The following is a 22912-nucleotide window of genomic DNA, read 5'->3' on the forward strand; positions in this document are numbered from 1 at the left end:
CCACATGTCGTTGCCCTGCCCAGATTTAGCCGTGATAACGCTATAGCATTCGACCTCTTCTATGCAACCAACTCGGTGGCCACAGTGAGGGTGTCCGGTTGGTTGCCATTGGCCACCGATCCCAAGGGACATTTTATGCTAACGTTATGGCATACTAATAATAACTTGCTGTCACATTTTAGGAATCTTAATAATCATACGTGCTGGCTGACTCACACGAAATTAGCGAACACGTAACACATTTTCGGACGCATAAAGTCGTGTCAAGATAAAAGTATAATTATTTGATAGAAGCCAAAGTATAATTACTTCGTAATATAGTTATCGTTATATAATACTTACTTTCACCCTAATAGTCTATATAGTTTTTTTTTGTCTTTGGATCTTGGTTTAAAATATTTTATTTGCCGGTTTTAGCCAGGACAACGAATTTGTATAGAAAAGATTTGAGCAATAAAATTGCCGATCTTCTTTAAACGCATCGAAGGATTAATCAATTTGGTTTGCTTGACGAACAGTAAGACCTATGAATACTCTGTCGACATTGCCAAGCTTAGCGATAGTCCTTCAATAAGCGTCCATTCGATTAATCAGTGTCTCCTCGGGTCGATAGTACAGAATTGAGGAGATTAAAGTGATCCTCAAAATCGATGGTATTCTGCATAATACCGTAGACAAGATATAGCGTAGATCTAATTGCATTTTTGTGTCGCAGGATTTCGAGATTTTCACGGCCATTTATTGGCTTTGCATTGTCTCGTAGTTTTCATCGTTAACATATTTGAAAATAAATCGTCCGTTAACATTCTTTTATATTACAGCGTTGTGTATTATTTTCAATTTGTTGTGTATCGCGATCTAAAGTGATAATTTTCACGTGTACAATGCATGAAATTACTTAAAATTACGAGCAATTAAATCAATGTTTTATTATAAATGCACATTCATGTAAATGTTACAGAAGCTTTTATAGAATTCCAGTCTAAAAGTAAATTCGGGCACTTAAAACATGCATTAGAAAAGTTTTTAATTTAGTACGTAGTTCTTAGCTTGGTATTACTTTCCAAAGAGTAATTTCTAGAAAATAATACCAATTTCCAAGACCCACCACGAGGAGGTGACTACGTCCGGGTCTCGTTTATAATTCAAATTTTCTCTATAAGTAGAATGCAATAAAATAAAATAAATCGCCTACTTAACATTTAATAGCTATTAGATTTCTTATTTACGTCTCTAAATTGATTCGATTAAATTCGCGGTAGGATCGATGTATAATTTTAGTAAATAATAATTGGCAAATTTATCACGAGTGTCGAATCCTGTTTGTTATAACGTTTCGTTGGGTCAATTGTAAGGAAAATACACGTAGCGTAATACGGTCGAAATGTTAGTTAATTTGTTATTTTCATTTGCTTTTTCCCTTATTTCTTTTGTGTTTCTATGGATATCCTATTTCAGACATACGTTTCATCGGTGTGCACACTCAAAGAGCAGAGTGTTATTCTAGTAACGAGTATATACATTCTTTTCTCTTGGTTCGTACGATAGCGACGCGTACGAAAACTATTTTATGGCATCCTAGCTGGATTCTTGTAGAATTCTGTAACTGTACATTTTCATACAGCACCTGTCTCTTTTCCTCCTTTTTTCTCCCCATCTTTTTCCCTTTGCTCAAACGAATACCTACATCTGGTTGGAGTTTGGTAGGGTCCTGGTGCGGCTTTATATTTTGCTCTCTTCACGCGTGACGTCATCACTGGAATACGTGAGTCGCTTTACGAATGGCAGGACAACACGTAAAACCGTGGAAGCCGTGGAAACCGTGGCATCAACGAGCGTAACGAGAACTACCCTACTAAGCCACGAAGGGATTTCATTCCGAAAGGAAACGTCTAAGGGGAGATTTACCCAGTTACGAATAAATTTTTCGAGCCGACGGAAACCGACATTTACTCTTTGCATTGACTTTGGGGAAATTCAATCTGGTATCAGTGAATTAATGTTGTAAAAAGAAAAAGACAAGAGGAAGATACTATCCTAAAGAATGCTGTGTTCGCGACGATGGTTAAAGAACGATGATGAAACTTGTACAAGAGCTCGTTGAGAAATAAGGTAGATCGTATCTCTTTTCTCTGCTACAGGATCAATCGAAGATACGTGCTTAAAGCCGTGGGTTAGCTTGTATGGAAGTTGACGAACGAAGATAGAGGCGGGAAAACTTAAGAAAATGAATGGGTTTTAATATCGCGAGCTTTGCGAAACTAGGAAGTTGTAGTTGGACAGAAAATGCAGACTCGCTAAGCTTTACAGATTGTGGGTTCAAGACTCGGTCGAGTAAATCACGGCATCCTATGTCCGTCAGTTCGTACTTTAAGACATGCTAGGGCGCAGCTGCCTCGTTACTCTGCCGGATCGTCCCGAGGGATTAGCGATACTTCAATAAACTCTACTACGTTCACCGCCATCGCTCCGACGAATAGTCCATGGCATGTGTGCATAAGCAGAGAAGAGATGGTGTTTTTTTTCTTCTATTCCCTTTCACGGCGGTCGTACGATTTCGTCAGATGTAGAGTATCTTAAATAGAACGAGTTTTAGAACAAAGAATACTTTTCAGCTAACGCTAGGTTAACACCGGGCTCCCCTTTGCTTGTTTACGTGTTTGCGACTGAACCAAACTTACATTTTTCCTTGGAAATATTCGATGAAATATTCGAAGGACTTGAGAATTGTAAAATCGAACATTCGCGCTCTATTCGTGCCCTTTGCCTGCAGACAAGAAAAAGCGCCGAAAGAAGAAGAGTCAAGTCGTCGTGCTAAGTAGCGAAGATCGTGGATTCTACAAACGAAACTAATATTCAGCGTGCTAGGTTGATAAAAAAGGGTGTATTGGAGAGAAAGAGAAAGAAGAAAGAGAGAGTGCAATTGGAAGACAATACCGAGCAGTTTCTGGAAAATCTTGAATAACTGCAGTTTCCTGTGCTGTGGGTTTATTGCATTGTTTTATTACTCAAACTCTGTGTAGGTAAAAAGAGTTAGAATATTTGAAAGATCTTCGATCCTTGCTTTTTTTCTTCGTTACTTGGGTAGTCCACCGTAGTTCCACCTAATTTATGGTTTTAAAGTTAACTCGCTCTAAACTTACTCTGGTTAATGGTTTGTCTTTTCTGCTCGATCCTTTCATCCAACTGGCTCCAATATCTAACAATTTTTCTTCCATATTTCGCTATGAGAGTAGCAGAGGAAATAAAAATAGTTTCATTGTTATCATATTCTCTTACGCAGTTATAGTGTGTAATATCGTAAATTTATGTATTATGTACATGTGAGCACACTTACAGAATGAAATTTTGACTATTTGTCTTTTTATTTGACTCTGTCTTTTTTTAATCAAGGTTCGCTTGTTTGTAAGAATCGAAGCTTTCTATACATCTGTCTCTATTTGTTCACCTTGCACGATGTTTCCCGCTTTTCTTGTCTCTGGGGATTTACGTGGATTTAGTATGATTGACGGCGAGGATTAACCAAATTAACGTACACCACAGATTATTAAATTCTCCGAAGGTTTGGGAAATGTAGGAAAAAGCAAGATGGGGTCTCACAGTTGGATGAAGTTTTTGGAAGTGTAAGAGCATAATAGAGGACCGTGCGTGTAACGATCAACGGAGTCGATCGTTTCTTTCACGAAACTAGCACGAACGTTAATCGAGTGTTTTCCGTGGAAAGTTGTATCGATATTTCCTGTTATTTCGCAAAGAACAACTTAATAGCAACGTGTGCTGTACTCTCTTTTTAACTGCGAAATTAGGATTCTGGGAATTTGGAAACAGAGAGCAGATAGTTGCTCAAAGCCAGGTAGATGTTTGACCTGCAGCCAGGTACGATCAACAGAACCCGCAGTTTACATAGGTGTGTAACATTAGCCGAGTCTGAGTAAATATGCATGCTTGCAGCACACCTGATTGAGTTACTCTATAAAGTCTAGATACTCGCATGACGTGTGTCAGTGTAGACGAAGCTGTAAAGACTAAACATTGATTGTTCTCTGTCTCGAAATTAAATCACGGTTACTAACGATTTCTTACTAACATTCGTCGTCGTTAATACTAACAATCTATCGATAGAACGATCGATGCATGTATATCGCCGTTGATTCATTTTCCTCTCGCAAAATGTCAAACCACCTTTGAATTTAGACATTTCGTTCGTTTCGTATTCCTCTTGTACGTTTCAACTCAACGAAAGCAACGGCATTTGACGTTGAATTGTTACGTACGCTTGGTAAACACAAGGTCGTTATCAACACTGAGAGCTAAGTCTCGTTAACCATTCCTAACAGGCGAATACGAAGCATCCTAGCATTGGATTTGATGCCTTGTTCGAGAATCTCTATTACCTACGTGATGTCTGGAGACATTTGCTAACCCGTGCGATACACAGTCAGATAACACGCGAACGAGAGGTTCGCTCGAAGGACTGGCGGAAGGACGTCGGGGGCAATGCTACCAAATGTTTCACAATGTACGCCGACCCATGTATGTACCAATTTAGTACGCACATACACGTTTATCTGCTTCTCTCGTTCGCGTCTTCTACTGCTACATTATTTATGATTAAACGTATCTCATTATCGTCATACTATTTCGTTGAATCTCTCTCTCTCTCTCTCTCTCTCTTTTTTCTTTCTTCCCTGTTTTGTCTGCTAAAGAACGCAATACCCGAATGCGAGATCGAATAACCCTATTAAAAATCGTTAATAGCTTAACGAAAATTTCTACTGCGAGGCGATCTATATTTAGTTATCTACATATATGTTCGTTAATGAATCGACGAATTCCATTTTTAACACAGAGGAATTTTATAAAAGATTCAAATCCATTTAAATTTCGTTTTACACGTTTCAGTAGTCTTGTGCTATAATTTTACAACGCAGTACTTTATAACGTAATATTTTACAACGTTCGATTCTTTTTTTCCACTCTGTTCGATACGAATTATTTCATTTCTTGTTAATTTCTTTGTACATTATCTAGTAAAATATTTTATTATATATTGGAACTGGAATGCAATATCTTCCAACGATTGAGACGTAAGTTGCAAATACAAGGAGAACGTAGGATTACAGGATCACATAATACGTTAAGAGTTTATTAGGCGCCCTACTGCGATCTTTATTAGTCTTCTCTATTTCCTTCATAAACGGAGCTGTGCGTGCACCGATATTTGAATTTGTGCACTATACGTATAGCTCGACAGGAACCCGCAGCGTACATCAAAGTTCAGACACCTAAAGCGTGTTCATTTCTCACTATGGAAGTTTGCGTTCGTGACAAGAAGAGCCATGGGTTCATTGTTAATCGCACGAATATGAGCCGAAGGATTTTATTTCGAGCGTTCAGACGCGTAGAACGCGTTTATTTAATAAAAATATTTTCTTATTAAAAATCTCGTAATTTTACTTGATTAACGCATGTGATCGTATAAAAAAAGAGACAATCGTGATATTATCGCGATACATTAACGTGATATTTCGTACCCAGATTATACCGAGACTGTCTCGTGAGATCTGAAAGTTTTGATGTTATGCCTTATGGTACAATAAGGGAAACTGTAAGACACGAAGCTACTATTTTGGTTTATAAGTAGACTATGAGTGCACAGAGAATAGGTAAAAGCGAGGCCATTACTAAATCATGATGCTTTTATCCAACATCTTCGTCACTTGTGCGTTCCGGTTCTATTTTCCTTCTATTTGCTTGCTTCGTGCGTTCTTAGAGCCTCGCGTCTGTTATCCAGTAGCGAAGAAGTGGAAAAAGAGAAGGTGATAGTCGTATTTCTAGTCCTTCGAGGCAGCTTCTTTCTCGTAGCATTCTTCTTTGCGTTTTCCTTTTCTCGTGTATCGAGTTTCGTAGTATGTGCCACACCGTAGACACGTTTACGTTCAATGTATCGTCGATATCAGTTGCTCGTAGAATGAGGCGAGAGGGCAAAGAGGCCACCTCTATCTTTAGAATCGGGTCAGAGTGGATTGCAAAATTGAAATTGTTTGGCGTCGCGACGTTCTCGATTAGCTTCCAGTTAATCTAACTTTTACGCTTTCACGATCAATAACAATTTCCCGAACATCAGTATAATTCTTAACTTCGTTGATAAATAAAATTTAGCGTGAACCTCGTTAACGGATAAATAAAACTGCCGCCTTAATGGAAATATTTTATTTCCAAATATCAATGGAGCAATAAATAGAAGATATAGCGAGTGCTCTAGCAAAAGTAAGTACTTTGAAATGCGAAAGATTCGGTAGCCTGGTTCAATTATTCGGTTTAAAGCACGAAAAGTAAGTTAGACACGGAATAAAATCCTGTGGGAGCGTTGCTCGGATAATGGCATCGTGGTAGTTTAGAGAAAAGCGATGGAAACTGCGAAAGTATGTTTTTCTTTTATTTCCGTTACGACGCGGTGACAGTGCAGCGGCAAAATAGCCGCCTTCGGCAATCGCACGATAAACACTAGCCCATTCTTCCTTCTCTTATCTCTTTCTTTTCTTCTGTTTCTTGCTTTCGTTTTTCCTTGTTCATTTGGCTTCTCCGCGAACGGAAGACCGGACAAAGTTGCAGTTTTTTGCCTGAAAGTACAGGATTCGAACAATAATGATTGAAATATTTGTTATTCCGTTTCGGATGTACATTTCATCGATGGTAAATTAGAATTGCAAGGAAATTGGCTGGTATAATCAACAGGGGGGAAGAATTTGATGCATATTTCTAATTGATCGTGGAAACTTTTATTAAGGTTTTCCTGTAAAGAAATTAAAAAACTTCCCATTTATGAAAGTCCCTGTTTCGATTTCATTATTGCGTTGGTCTTTCGCGATATTTGTTGTCAGAGGTATTCGCACCGACACAGAATTTTCAATGTGCCCGCCCTTTAGAAATTTTTATTAAACACGTAGGTCTCTCCATAGCAGAATCACTCAGACATTCCTCTCTTCTCTCGAAGTTCTCAAGTTCCGTGCTGTTCCTTATAGTCCTTTTATCGGAAAGCGCCCTCGCTGTCCTTACTCCGTAACTATCTCTTCCAGGAACAATATTCCTATTCTTTAAAGCAATGCGATGTCGGGTTGCTTGCTATCTCTAAACTCTCTCGCGTCAAACAATCAAACCAATAACCGATGGCTACGTGACTTTGATCACTAGCAATCGCTGGGCATCTGCAGAATCTCACCCGCGCTTTCACCGACTACACGTGGCCTAAATTTCTACCAGAAACTGTCTTAAAAGTAGAATAATGAAACTCAGTTACAGCTTCGCGATCCTGAAAAATGTGTAGTCGCTAAGAAACCCGTTCGTCTTTCAAATTCTTGCTTTATTCTTAGAAAATCTTGGTAATGTGTTAAATCTTAGTAAAAAGCATCTTAGCAATCTGTTTCCATTTTCTTCTTTTCATTATATCAAGATTGCTACAATCAAGATTGATTTGATTTGATTTAATTGAAAGCTCTATGGAGTGGCAAAGTGTGTGTCGAATATTGTGATAGAGAAACTGAAGAAGCGACCGTATATTCGTATCTGTTAGTGGTAAATCTAAATATTTCAAAATACCAAGCTGGAATCTACATGGAGAAGATCGAACAAAGGAGCTATCGTTTAAATTTAGTTGTAAAAATGTAAAAAATCATAGGGATCGAGAGGAAGCTTCGAGTAGCTTTTGTGCACTTATATTTTCTAGGTGGTAAGGCTTTATGGCAACAGCCATCATAAAATGGATCACAAAGAGACTATATTGCCTCTGGTATGAGACTAGGGAAGCCAGGGCGGAGACGTGAATCTGCATATGGAACGCGCATTAAGTAGTTTCTTCAGCGTTTAATTTAATACCGTGGCCACAATGGGCGAGACTGCAACGACGAAACGTCCGACGTCTCCCTTGTATGAACGTAGGTTTATATGTCTTGCAGTTTCGGCATCTCAATGTTCCTTATACTGTGAACTAGCACGATATACGATATCCCACTATCTTTAAGATTTTGATTGTTCCGAAACAACGTTAGCTTTCACGTTGATACGACACGATACAGAAAGTACTATTATCCGGAGTTTGTTGCAGGACTTGCGTGTCTTTCCATTGGATTTGTTCTGGGTTTTTCGACCGTACATTTTTTTATAAAAAGTCTTAAAAAAAAAAGAAACACGCAGAAGCATAAAATAATCAAGGACGTAAAAAGAGGCTCGACGAGATCCTTTCTATTATTTCTTTACCTTCGTTTTTTTTGCGTCGTTCTTTCGTTATTTTTATCCTCTCTTCATTACGTACTTTTTGTACGTATAATCACTACACTTATTTGTTCCTGAAGTTTTTAGATTTGTGTTTCCGTACAATCACGTCAATCTTGGAAAGATCTAGGCTGACTAGCAGATTCGGGATGATCGAAGTTAACCCTTTCACTTGGAATAGGACGATATGTTAGAAAAACTGCTTTGAGTTATAATTATCGAAATATAGGACCATTTTAATTTCTTTAAATTTCTCTAACATCACCGAGTTCTATTCTGTTTTAGTATTAACACGATTGCTTCCATTGTTAATAGAAAACCCATTTTGAAAAGGTTAAATCGTCGTCCAACAGTCACGTTGTAGGTGTTTTGTCGTTCATAGGTACCGGTGCTTCGATGTTATCGTACTTTGTTAAGGCGCAAAATTCGCTTGGAAAATCGACGAGAAATGGCTAGAGAAATAAGCAAAGACAGATGTGAAAAGACATTCGTAGCGGGAACGATGGGTTAGTCGGTCGTCGAAACAAGGGACTGTCTCGCGCAAACGATTGTGACGCAAAAGGAAAACTCATTTCGAAGAAAAGAGAAGCGAAGAACTGAAGAAAAGAGGGAACTCAAGGACAAAGGAGAAAAAGAAGACACAGGCTGGCAGACAGAAGGTAGCAGAGAGCAGGCTAGCTTCATTTCTTCGTAACTCGGCGCGACAGTTGAGAGAAAAATTGGTTCTACCCTTGGTCGGGTCAGGAAGGTGCGAAGGATTCGAGCAAGGGGCCGCTGTCCGGAATAGGAAGGGTTGGGTACATCCTCTAATATCTTATGATTTAGTGTTGGATGCAACGACGCAGCTTAAATGCCAGCGTTATACGATGCTACAAGCCGATACTGCTGCGAAATTAAAGTTGCGTGGGTGGCTGGTTGACTCGTTTTTTAAGGAGTTTGTATCTTTTTTTCTTCTCCGTGTGTTTCTCGTTTCTTTCCCTCTCTCTCTGAAAATATTTCCCTCGAATTACTCGTGTCTTATCGTAAGAAATTTCCTAGTTTTCGTCGAATTTACGTCTAAACGTGTACACGTTTTCTTCTGGAAGAAGATGTTTTCTCTCGTTGTTGGTCGTAAGTAGATGCATCGAACTCGCTATAAATTACGGCTGGTGTATTTCGTTGAAAATTCGTTAGGTCGGACGTTAACTAAGCGAGTAGGATAAGCTGACGGCATTGGTTCTCTTAGTTGGAAGGGGAGGACGGACTATCTAAAAAAAAGGACGGGTGGGGCCGTTTGTCAGTTGGCGCGCGTCCATTAGGGGTGAAAAATCGAGTAGCAGCACGGCCATAAACAAACAAAATTATACGAGCCGACGGTTTCTCCACTAGTTCAGAGTTCATACGTGTCGCGTCATGTTTTTCGCAGCATGAATTTTTCTCTGTGCCGTACGATACGTTCGATTCTTGTAGATCCGCTTGAAATATTAGTATCGAAAGTACAACAAACCAGTACATCCAATTAGCTGAGATTCAAAATGTAAGTCGATATACGTACTTCTAAAAGAAGGTATAACGAAGTGACGTAAAGGAAAGGAGGCTTTGATCTTCGACGTTTGCTCTTTTCTTTACATACGAGAAATCTTTTGAAACGTTTCTTGTCGATATTCCAAAGAACTAATTGGAATTAAAACAGTGTTAGTAATGATAATCTGCAGGAACAGATAGCAAGGAATTCCAGCCAGAATGACGAATATTACTAATTAATTTTGCTTTGTATTTTAGATAATTGTAATTTGTTGTTGCGCGAGTAACACGAATTTTACTAATTTACACAACTTTTAGCAATATGAAATTTAATCTGAAATTCCACAATTCCATGTAGCTTTTATTCAAAAATATTACCTTTATTTTTCCTCTGTCCGCGATATTCGATGGTTTGATTCAAAAGCAGTCGTTTCAACATTTTCTTTATCCACGGATTTCCTGGTTGCGAAAAGTGAACGTTGATATGGAAACACGTTAGACTGGCAGGAACGTTGTTGCAAAAATTAGCATGTTTAGATACCTAGCAGCGAGTAGTAGCGCGGTAGTCGGTGCTGCTGAATTCATATTCGTATCTTGATCTATTTCGATACGCTATTCGATACGATCCATACGCGCATACGTGTGTAACGATTGGAAAATGTAGAGAGACCGAAACACGTAGCTAAACTTTGACCTGATCTTATTTACTAATCACATTATCTTTGTGAAATTATAAACGATAATCGAATCGTGTTAAAATTCGGTGTAACCGAAAACAACGCTTGTTTTGCCGCTTACGTTTCATTTTGATTTGGCCGTTGGATCGATCAGTTTGTAGGGAAATTTATGGCGCAGTAAACGCAAACGAGAATAGATGAGGCCGCAAAGCCCGCGTTTCAGTTTTCATCTGCGGGAAACGTTGGTGTATAGGTGGCTACATTATCAGGATATATCTTGAACGACGGAATGTAAACGAACATATGGCGAGAAAATAATAAAATGGAAAGGGAGACGAAGACGATTGACAAGTACTGAAAGTTATCGGAGATAATCCTGCGAGAAGATGGAAATTTCGAAGACAGAATCTTTGATTCGTGCAATATAAGCGACGGTCTACCGTCGGCAATCAAAAAAGGATCGTATAACCTTGGAAGATCGAGGTTCTGAAGAATCATGTTCCTCCATCCAGACTTTAAGTTACGGCTTAGATACGAAAGGCGGTCCGTGCTAGGCGCTGGGATTGATTGTGGCTATGAGCGCGTGATTTATCTTTCTCGCTTCTCTTTTAGAACCGTCCCCGTCTTCTTTCCTATCTCGATTTTTCTCCTTTCCTTTTTTCCATTTTGTATTGTGCAAATCGTTCAAAATTCTTCTCAGCGACAGATATGGTTTCAATGTTTTACCCTGTGCAAAGAAACGGAGGTATCCCGAACGCTACTAAAAACGAACGTTTCGTTAAGAAAGTTATAAAATTTAAGTTACTGCTGCGCGAACGACTTCTCTTCTTTTATGCAGACACTTTGCTTCCATTTAATTAACCGCAGATCTTAAATCACGTTCAGATATTAAGAGCTCAGCACCCCTAACGTTCGAGGAGCCAAGTAATTTTCTTCGTTCTTTCACGCCGATTCTCAGCTTCTGTAAAACACAGCAGTTTCCAGGAAAAGCAGCGATCGTTACATCGCATCGCCTCGAAAGAAGTCGCTTTTAGCTCGGCCAAATTTATAGCCGCCGGTAGAATGGATCGGCATTTGTCAGACACCGAGCGTAGAACGAACTTGCCATCGAAACAGAAAGCCAAGATATTAAAATGTCTGCGAAGGTGGTGAAAATCAATGTTTCCGATTACCTGTAGTCAGGCCGAGGCTAACACGTATAAGTTAGCTACCGTGCAACAGGCAGTCATGACACACATAAATCCCAACTAGACGGCAAGTAGCACACCTGATTTCCGGCGCGACGTGTCAGCTTTTCCAAAGGCTCTAACGCGTATAGCGCAGTGCGTTAAGATGCCACGAAACTTTTTCATCGCAAACTCGACTTTTTTCCCAAGAATATCGCCACCAAAAAAAAATATACGATATCTGACATTTTCCTGGTCAATCGGATATCTTGGATAAGAATCAACTTATAAGTACACTCGCTAAATATCGTTCTTTGTCATGTAAGGTTGTGTCGAGGCAATCAGGTGGCAGTAGAGAAGAGTAGGAAGTTAGAGGGAAGAGAAAGAAAGGTAGTCGGAGAACATTTTTGTAGATTCTACTAGCTCCGAAAGTATTGGCCGACAATGACGGTCGGTCTCGTTCACGATACCGTCAAAACTTTCTACCTTGAAGCTCGACAAAGTGTTGACCGATCTGCTCTCCCTTTTCCCAACGTTCCCTTTACTTTTCGATGGACTATACTTCACCAGCAGCCTCTGTCTCGATGTAACTTATATTTAATTACTGTCGGTAATATATTAGATTTAAAGAGTTTTCTCGTAAAATATCGCAACATTAAGAAAACCTCGACGCTTCCACCGAGACCAGGCGGCCGAAGAAAATGATTTAGCTTTCATGAATTCTTTAAGGCTACCGGCACGACTAGAAAGTCTCCAACTACAGTCACTGTATTCCGCACCCTTCTCTCTTTTCTTCTCACCTCTCGTTCTCGTTTTTTCCATCTTTATCATTGCCTCGACAGAGGCTTACAGCTATAGTCTCTTAAATTCACGCGATCATTTCCACCCTCGACGGGTATGTTTTTCCGTTGCCTTCATCGAGTAATTAATAAAGCTTCTAAAATATATTGCAATTTTCCCGTGAAATTTTGTAATCTCTTCTTTCTTCATAAATTGTCGAGGGGCACATTTTCGTTAATACTTTTAGTTAAATAGTTATTCCGACTTATGATCAAAGTGGCGTAAACCCGAGACGTTATCGTTTCTTCGTCAGGACGGATCTGATATAACGAACTAGGGAGAAAATACAATTTGCCTGATTTCCGTCTTATCGCCGGATTGTTCACATTTTGAATAGACGGAGATCGGAGAAATCGGAAACGCGCGTGGCTTCTTTTGTAAAAACAGTCTGAATGGGATGAGACGTTTAGTTGAATGCGCCAGGGGAAACTGTTAGTTTTCGGTCGTTCCAGGCTTTTCTTTCTTCCATCCATGTTTCCCACACTCGTTTGCTTCATTAAAACGCAGTCAACAGTCGAAGTAATCAGTTTTTTCGGTTTACGCGAGTGCAGGTGATCCGAACAGAAAAGTGCCTTAGTGGTTGGTGGCTTTTCATCGTAACGTATGTAAATCGATGTACGTATTTATCGTTGCAATGTAGTTATAAATGATTTAAATGAGACGGTGCGATGAAAGCATGGAAACGCTGGTCTTGAACGAACGAACGGTTAATATCTATTGTGCCGATTGAAATCGTGGAGAATACGCGTGTCTTTTTATTCCCTCTTTGTTCATGGAAAATTACCATTCAATTTTAATTATTCGTTTTATGGGGACGTCGAGCGTGAAAATAAAACAAGGGGATAAACAGAGACGTAGAAGACGGAGGAAGAGCGTGACACCTCGTACGATATCTTCGTGATGTACACGAAACGGCACTTAAATCCTGGATCAATGGTCATGTGGGTTAAGCGAAACCACACAGGGATGTACGGTTCGATGATGAAACGAAAAAAGGGGAAGAAAAGAAAAAGAGAAACTCGACAAAGGCCTTCGACTTGCATACGTAGGAAAGATCTGTGAAATGTTATCTGTATCGGTCGTGCTCTCGTCCTACGGCTTCTTCGATAATTGCTTTTCGCCATTTCATCTGTAAATTCATTGACAAAAACCAAGTTAGATTTGGAAGAACAGAAAACGGGAAAGCAGAGAATTATTTAGTCGACCAACAGGCTTTGACGAAAAGTGTAGTAGATTTCAGAACCGCGATACTCGCCTTTCTAATAACAATAGGTACGTTCGACCGTGCCTCACCCGTGTAAGATTTTAATTGCGAAGACTATTCTTCGTTGTTATTCCTGTTTAACGACCACGCTGATGTCGCATAATGAGATTCTCCGTTATTCTTTCATGCAGGAGTAAAGCTCCTTCCCTGCTTTACGGTCATTATTATCTTGTCAGTTCCTTTTGCATTTTACTTTTCAAATTTTTTCTTTGTCTCGTACACGCACGTACTTGCATATATACAAATAATTGCTTCACGGCGAATCACCTAAATGCCGTGATTAAATTATTTTAACCGAACGGTTAATGTTAACGAAATTCAATGATAAACTTGGAATGGAATTGTTCTTTCATTTGTCAGTCTGTGACAGATTTTACGGAGGTGAATTTCATGGTAATCCAAATGGTCAATGTTCGATGAAAAATGCAGAATCGCTGGTGGTTAACGTTCGATGGTACAATTCCATTAGAGTTTCCGCTTGGGATCGGCTGACAATGTCAGCCTGACGTAGGATGCGGGCTGGGACGGAAAACGAACGAGAGAAATAAAAAACGCGAAGAAAGAAGTATACGAGAAGAGGAGATGAAGAGGGCGGAGGGATAAACTCGAAAGAAGAAAGGAATCGAAAAAGAAAGATGTTTCAACTTTCGTTGAAAAGTGTTGAGAAACATCTGGTTCGATCGAATTACGTACAGTGATCCGTCGTACGACTGCCAAACGATTTTTCTTGTTATAGTAGAACGAAACTGCGGATAATAACTTTTAAATCACTGTCCGCAATTTAAAATTTGTTGTCTCCCCGTTAGGTATAGTATACTATGGCTATATTGCATGCATAATAGGTTAATGATCGTTTGGCGCATATATGCGCTTACTTATTGTTTATGCTATGAATAGTTTATTCGCTATCGTTGTTCGTTACCGACCACCAGCTATAACGGGCTTTTGGCGAGGGCCAACAGGATGATTTTATGTTTGAAGAGCCGCGATCGTACATGGAATAGAGAGAGAGAGAGAGGGAGAGAGAGAGAGAGAGAGAGTGATCTAAGTATACGAAAAACATTTTAGCTCGATACAACGAAAGCAATTAAAGATATTTGAAATTGTATGAAACGTTTCGATTTTCACGATATAATACACGGATAGGGGGATGATGATCGTTTTTGGAAAAAGGCTTTCATCGATCTTGCGGAAAGAGCGAACGGTAGCAAAATGCATAAATAAAGTGACCTGAAAGCACAGAGTCTGATAGAAATTTTTTTACTCGTATCCGAGTAATGGAAACATATGAAAAAAATGATTTCTCAAAAATTCTCGGAAAACGGTTTGATTGGTATACACAATTACATACTTTTTTGATAAACGGACGTTCAATAACGTTTAACTGGTTTATTTAGTTTACAATATCAGCAGGAAATGGTAGTTTTGAAAACAAACGGATGAAAACGAGCAACTACCGACGCTAACGTTGAAATGCATAGTTTCAAAGTGAGATACCAGATAAAACGAATTACAATTGCACGTATCTGTTTGGTTCCGACTTTCCCGGTACTTTTCTCACTGAGTTCGGATCGTTTTTGTACAAATATCTACATTGTTGATCGTCATTGACGTAAATTTTCCCTAGTACCTTGATTTTCCTCTGTTCCCTCGATTCTCTTTCAAAGTCGACAAGACGCATTGAGTTTCTTTCAACATTGCCGACTTGGTTCAGCCAGGCTACGAGAAGAATAGCTACGAGAAGCGTAAGATTCAGATACTACGTCGACGTTCTCGAGATGACTCGAAAGGAAATATCAAGATTATAACGAAAGAAGGAAGAAGGAAGAAGGAAGAAGGAAGAAGAGAGGAAGAAGTCTGGTAGAAACGATTGCACGTTGTGTAGCAAGGAGAAGAAGAAGAAGGCGGCTGAGTTGCGTCGCGATTCGTTGCAGTCGTTGTTGTCTGTATTTTCGAGGCACTAACGGTGGATACGAGGGGCCTTCAAAAACTTTTAATTAATACGGATGACGAGTACACAAAGCCTCAACCGAGCAAAGAATTTCAGAACAAAGAAAAGGGAAGAGTATTGTTGTCGGGTCTTGTTACGAGTGACACGTCGAGACGAGAGAACGAGACGAAGGCGAGATAGGAAGGGTGGCGCGAGAAAGGGGAGCAAAGATAAAAAGCGTAAGTGGAAAGGAAACGAGGAATAACGCGTAAAAACGGGGAAAGAGCTTGCATTTCAGTATCATCCACTTCCCTTTACTTCCACTTCTGTATTTCGTCCTTTCACAGCGGAAGGAAACGCGTAAACAAGAGAAATGCACGCGCGCTTGCCATTTTACTCGCTTTTATACACTACGGTTCATAGACCTGCGGACTTTTTCGCGAACGATACGCGATCGTCACGATTAATCGAATGCGCTTTCCTTGAATCAACGAGGCCAAACGAAACTTTCCATCTGTTGATTTATCGCCGCAATTCTGTAATCGTGGCGTCCATTGGAAACAACGTGCAAGTTAAATACATTCTAGCGCAAGTTATCGAAACACTAGCTTCGCTCTGTTTAAATGTTGCAGTATTGTTTTAATCGAATAAAGCGATACGGAGATACAAAAAAAAAAGAGATCACCAAATCCATTAGCGAGTATGAAAACGTAATACATATAGCAAAAATACCAGCAACTATACGTTTTGTTGTTTTTTTTTTTCGACACATTCTGAATTTTAATGAAATGTCCAATTTAACGGTTGTTTTCTGTTGAAGCGAATTAAGGATTTCAAACGTTTGATATGAAAGGGAGTTGGTTACACGTGCCACGTGCGAACGTACACACGGACCAAAGTCATTAAATCTTCGCATTACTCAAATATATACCTACGTATAAAAATCGTTTCGTCTCGTTTGCTAAGTGTGTTTGGGTTGGGTCTTTGCCAAAACAGCAGAACTTTTATACGCTCGATCTTTGAAACTGACGCCAGTTTTTAATTAGTCTTTTCCGTAGCCACGGGAAACCGTCACGGTACGCTGAAATTTTCATTCCTTTGCGAACTTACTCGTTCCTCGAAACGGTAATGACCGACATAATTGTACTTAATTGTGCAGGAAAGAAATTTAATAAAACGACCCTATCGTCTATCGTCCTATCGTTAGCTCGTTCAACGTTTCAACGTTTCAACGTTCAAGAAAATTGCGAAATTAACAACGCTTTCATCGCGTCTGTTACTGCTCGATACATAGCCACGCGGACCAATGGTACACGATCGTCGTACGAGACTTTCTAATCCAACTGGAATTTTTCAAATCTCTCGCTCGCTACCGAGAAAAGAGACTGATTACGCCGAGGATAAAAGACTGGCAGAAGTTCGGCACCGATCTGATTAATGTTGTATCGTACGAACGTTTGCCCCTGTATCGATCTCCATCTAGCGGTAAACGGAAAGCCAAATGAACGAGGAGCCGACGAAAGGGTAGGACTGAGGGATTCGAGTTGGTTTGTTTGTGGATGAAATCGTTTACATGTGTACGTTTGTGCGTACCATGTAGCGCGTTGTAGTTGCTGTATTCGAGCGAGTATAGACAGCGTTATAGAAACGCTGAAACGAATTAAATGCTTTCGCCGATGCTTCGTGAAATAAAGGAGATAAGAGAAACAACAGCGCGGATCTAAAGAAGGTTTGGAATAAACGAGAACTTTTACGTCCTCTTTCGCAGCGTTCGTGTAAAATCTGGAATTTCTCGGTCACTTTGTAATTTTCAGAAATTAAATCAACGACATAATCGCAGCGAAACGATCAACGTGTCTCGAAGGTATATCTGACAGACGCTTGATTTGTCCGATCCTCTGCTCTGCCCTGGGCCGAGAACCGAGAAAGAGGAGGAGAAATGTCTTTCTTTCGTCCGTTCGAAACCATGAAAACTTCAGACTACTTCGGTTCGTTTCGATCTGCCTCGATCCGCATCGCAACGATGGTACGGCGTGGTCCCTTTGCCACTGACAATTGGATTCTCTGCACTACTCTCGTCGAGTTACAGATTTTTCCTTTCCGCGAAAATTTCCTTACAGTCGCCTTTGACAGGAGATATTTCCTCCTTCTACGTCCCGTTCCTTCTCTGTCTTTGCCTTCGTTCGTTCGTTTTCTCGCCCTCGCCCTCGGTCTCGGTCTCGGTCTCGAGGTGCGGCGTTTCTAAGTACCGAGCATGGAAGGAGGAAGATTCGTTACCGACTATCCACCGTTCCTTGGTTTCAAGCACTTCGCCAAATCAGCTTTTCTTTGAATCACCGTCGATGGAAGAACTTGGCTCAGAGTGGATATTCATTTGCCGTTTACAAAAGTAGTAGCAGGATCGGCGAATCATTTAAGACACATTCACGACTTTCTCGTGTTTCAACTCTTACCGTTACGTTCTTTTTCTCGTCGTAGGTGGTCGACGATGGTCGTACCGCGTGTCGTAGTTTAGATTTCAAAGGTAATTGGCGTCGATCGGAAAGACGACGCACCTCTTCGATTACTAGTTACCGATTCAATTAAAGGGCATTCCGCCAATTAAAGCAACTCCATCGATATAACGACACGGTCACTTTTGAAATCTTTCCCTTGGTTGGGTTCCGTGAATTTCCTTATAGAAGAAACGATTCCGTGCTCGGGCGAGTGTAGATTTTTAACTGGTTTCGTGATCAAGGCCATTAAAGGGGGAAAGAGCGAGCGAGGGTTGGAGGGAAAAGAACGGTTGGTTCTCTCGGCGGGAGTCGAATTTTCACCGTTTTCATATTAGTTCTCGCGGCTACGTGCTTCATTACTGTAAATTTACCGCGTGATAACACTTGAGTGCTCGAAACGTTATCAAGAGCGTAGCGATCTTCGGTTGTGTAACGGCACTTTCGATCGGCAACCGACGAGTCACAAAGCTCTCCTACTCGAAATCTAAACACAAACGGATCGATCGATCCGCTTGCTTATTACGTATTCGTGTTATATTAGTTGCGAATTACGCACTAGAATTACATACAAATAGAGCGTACCTTTGTCGAGAACGAAACTTCTCGTTACATTCGCAAATAAACTGGATAGAAAATAAATTATCGTTACGCTAAACCAAAGGTAGAAGGTTAACGAATTGTTGAAAGGTAAATTATATTTAACCGGAGAAATCGCTAATTGAACACGTTTAATTTACTTTGAAAGAGTGAAACATACGGATTCGACGGTGTGATTTTTTAATTTTCGCACGGAGCCACGGTTTATTGCGTCGCTCGAATCGCATTTCAATTTAACCGCTAGACATTTGTGAAACAGAAATTTGTAGCGAATGCTACGTTATTATTATATCGGATTCAGTTCAAAATACCTAGCCAAGTTTGTTTAATAAATCAACACCGAAGTACATCGATAGCACACGAGACAAATTCACTTTTACCACGGCCAGAGGATGCACCAAGCGCTATATGTATTATATATCAACGTGACGATCAACTAATTATCAAACGCGACCCAAATCGTGTCAACATTAATCGCGGAAGCGGTCCCCGATGCCAAACTAACAGTCTACATAAAACGAACTTGATTTGCAATTTATAAACAACAAAACATATATATATATATACACGTGTATGTGTGTGGAACGTTGAATTACTCAAATTATTTAATCGCGAACCACGAATTCGATTTCGTCGGTTTCCGTTTCCGTGACGAACGACGACGATGAAAAATCGGATCGACTGTCTTTCCAATGTTTCGGACGACAGAGGGGAATTTCGCTTTTCGAGAGGGCGGCGAGAAGAAAGCAGCGAGAAAAAAGGTAGAAATACCAAAAGAAAGAATAGGCGGAAGGATAGGGACATTTCCGAGAGTAATTTTCCACTGGATGGCGTCAAGAAATGTTTATTCATAAGTTACTAGAACGTGCGCGATGTACGATTGTCCCGCGACGTTTTACATGGCCGCCGTTGCCGGCATCACCAGCATCCAGTTTGCCTCTTCTCTCTCTCTCTCTCTCTCTCTCTCCCGCGCGCCTTCTTTTTTCTTTTTCTCTTTGTACACAGGCACGCAAATGTGCCAACACGTACACGTACGAAAGTTCGAAAAATTCCAGCGACGATGCACGGCATCGTTCTGAAAGTGGATCGAAACCGAAAGATGGAACCTTCCGAAAAGGAATGATAAACGAGAAAGGAAAGACACCTTTTCGTATTACCGTGATATTATTACTGCCAGCCCGTGGTTCAGGAGTCGTAGTTCAGTTGCAGTTGCAACGAAATAATATGATCCGTTCGATCCTTCCTGGCCGACCCTTTGTAGGTACAGAGAATTACGTTAATCTGGATTATAAATTCGTAATTCCAGATAATCGCATCAGAACGTTGTGACCCGCAACGCAAAAAATAAACATGGAAAATCTCTCGTAAACGTTATCGGATGACGCGCGTAAATATCAGTCGATGCCTTTCGGCAACGTTTTTCACCGTCGAAGAGCATTCCCAACTGAGAACAAAGCTTCGCCTCTTTATACAGTATTTCTGTGACGAGCTGCTCGTAAAAACAGCGCAGTCGACGAGTTTAGTTACACAGGATATAAGCAAAGAATGACGTTACGCAGTCGACTCGATACCGGATGATATCCCGCTTCGATCGTTTGCCAGCCGTTTCTTATTTCCTGCAGTACTTGGCCGATCTTTTCGCTTTAATTTAAGTCCTCGACTTGCCTAGTGGCGCACCACGCTACTTCCTGGTTATTCTTATTCCGACCATCATCTTTTGTTCGAGTAAGAGGAAAGAGTAGGCAGATTTTAGAATGGAAGAATAGAAACGGCGCGGTCAGAGATACCGAGGGATTTATCATCGGGTCACGGTGCACTAGCCACGATATTAAATTAAGTTACGCGTACCTTGGAATTTTTTATTATCACCAGGAGCAAAGGAACACGCTTTTCCCTCCGGAGATACGCTACGGTGCTCGTCTTTCTCCATCTTTTCTCCTCGTCCTTTCCCGTTCTTCTCAACGATTCCGTTGCCAAGTTACGTTGACCTGTTTATATCTCTGACTCAAAGTCCGCTGGTCTCCTCCTTCCTATTTTATTTCCACGTGCAATATGGAAAAAATCGAGATTGAGAAGAAAAAAGCGAAGAGAGAAGCGAAAGCGCGCCCGTTCCACGATTTTTAGAATCTCTAGCTTAGAAGCTGTGTTATCGAACTTTCGAATGGTCGCATATTTTCGACGAGTGTCGCCGACCGTTTTAGCGTCGAGACAGAAGCCTGAATCATTGAAATAACGCATTATTGTTTCACGACCGCTAATGGATAAATTATTATTAAGTCATAAACGTCTAATCGTCCAACTGTGGTGGTCTTATCGCCGGCACGCTCGGCGATTTAATTAGCTTTGTCGCTTCGACCCTCCATTGCGATACTTTTCTCCTCGTCCCGTTGCTTACCATGTCGTAAACGATGGTTAAGAGAAGATAAAAAAAAAAAAACAAAGGCAGCACTTTTACTTGCGGAAGAAATTCGCGGGCTCGGCGATTAGAAGCAAAAGTAATTTCGTCTCGTGTTTGCTTGGAAATTAGTTACGCGGTTCGTTCGGCATGCTCTCGAGTGCGCATCCAATATTCCAGCAGCGAATCGGTGTATGTACTCGGTTAGACGAAGGTGCCTAGTGTGACGAAAGCGACGACAGCTGACGTTAAAGGAGTGAATTTGCGAAGGTAGCCGAACGAGCACGGGACTATACACTCGTAAATTAAGTCGATTACTTTCGCCTTAATATCGTAAATATCGATCGTTTATCCCGAACGATCGGTTGATAGCATCAGATTATTGTCGTGTCATCGATTTCGTTGTTTCAGCTTCGCGTCGTTTAAAACCTCCTATCAAAATCCTGCCATTTGGTTTTATTTCAGTTTCAAATTGACGGAACAAATTCGCGTTTCTCGGCTCGAGGTTGGTTTTTTTTCGGTAGAAACGATAAAAACAGCTTGATCGACACAATTCCTCGCAACGCGTTAATAATGAACGACAAGAGAAAAGGCGAAAGAGAAAAAAGTGTTCGAAAGTACACACGATTGGCCACTTACCCGGTCGAAAAGAGTATCACGGTGACGGCGAGGGTTTCCTTGTCGAACTGTTTACTTCGGGTAGAAGCTTGCCGTACTCCCAGGGGCCTTGCGAGTTCCATAGTTGAACGACGAAGGGTCCGAGCTTGGCGCCGAAGTAGGAAAAAGAAAGAAATCGGTGGCAAGTTTTGGTCGGTTGGCCCAGGAGCGCAAGCGTCGAAGATCTCGTTGCCGGATGTATCGATATAAGTACTTTCTTCTCGACTCGTAAGTTGTTCGTGTGCCGCGCGTATTTTCTCGTTTCCTCGTCGTCGAGCTCGAAGCGGTCCGAATTGCGTAGTCTCTCGGGGTGTTTTGTATTCCGACACCCTCGTGGTTGGGACGAGCAGCACCGTCCCTGGGAGTACCACGCGGACAAACATCGAGCTAGAAACTGCGATACGTCGGCCAGAGTACGGCGACGGCTCACCCCGGACATCCTCTCGCGTGGGGAACGCATGCGTCGCGTTTAAACCAGCGCCGAAACCACCCTCTCTACGCCACTCTTCTCCTTTTCTTCTTTTCTAGTGTCCACTCTGTCGTTTATTCACTTTCTCCCCTTTTCTCAGAATATTTTTCAGAATATCGAGAAACGAATATTCGTCGCGATCGTTGGTCGTTCCAAGCTGCCAAAAGAATTCGTTCGGAATTTCTTACGCGTCGTTGAACGGTCGTAATAGCGAGCGCGTAATTCGTTTCCGCCAATATCGTTCGTTCGCAGCCGAATTAAAATCGAATTAAAGTTGAATTTCAAAGCGTCGGATTTCTGTCAACATTTTTCTAAAGAGACAGAATATTCAAAGCGATTGAAAATTTGGTCGGCGCGAATTCATAGGCGTTTCGTACTGAGAAGTCGGCGTCAGAGGGGGTATGGCGCTTGCGCATCGTTCGACAGCAGGTCGCGAGGGGGTATCGTCGGGGGGTATGGGGATGAGTCAGTCAAGCCGCAGCGCGCGTTCAGAAAACTACCCTCAACGCGATCTTATAATATCGCAGGCTATTTTGCAATTTAACCTTGAGTTTGCGGCAAGATTCGCACGTGTTCTTCTTCCCCTCCTGCTGCTCTTCTCTCGCATCGTGGAAACGTCCAAAGTGTTCCTGTGACGAATATCGTGTT

The 22912-nt window shown here is 41.0% G+C and overlaps 1 protein-coding gene across 17 annotated transcripts in view; it reads left to right on the forward strand.

Annotated features, from left to right (window-relative positions):
* The window catches only part of LOC100643094 (tyrosine-protein phosphatase Lar), a 278042-nt gene that overhangs the window by 78697 nt on the left and 176433 nt on the right, over positions 1–22912 (forward strand). For 13 of the 17 annotated variants that reach the window (XM_048412226.1, XM_048412227.1, XM_048412225.1 and 10 more), the window contains exon 3: positions 4338–4533. The exons of the other annotated variants lie outside the window; for them this stretch is intronic. In XM_048412226.1, the coding sequence (XP_048268183.1) occupies positions 4498–4533 (36 nt within the window). In that variant the 5' untranslated portion in view covers positions 4338–4497. The remainder of the gene's footprint in view (positions 1–4337; positions 4534–22912) is intronic. 17 annotated transcript variants of the gene reach the window in all.

This window comes from Bombus terrestris, chromosome 14 (genome assembly GCF_910591885.1).
Source record: "Bombus terrestris chromosome 14, iyBomTerr1.2, whole genome shotgun sequence".
NCBI classification, from domain to species: Eukaryota; Metazoa; Arthropoda; class Insecta; order Hymenoptera; family Apidae; genus Bombus; species Bombus terrestris.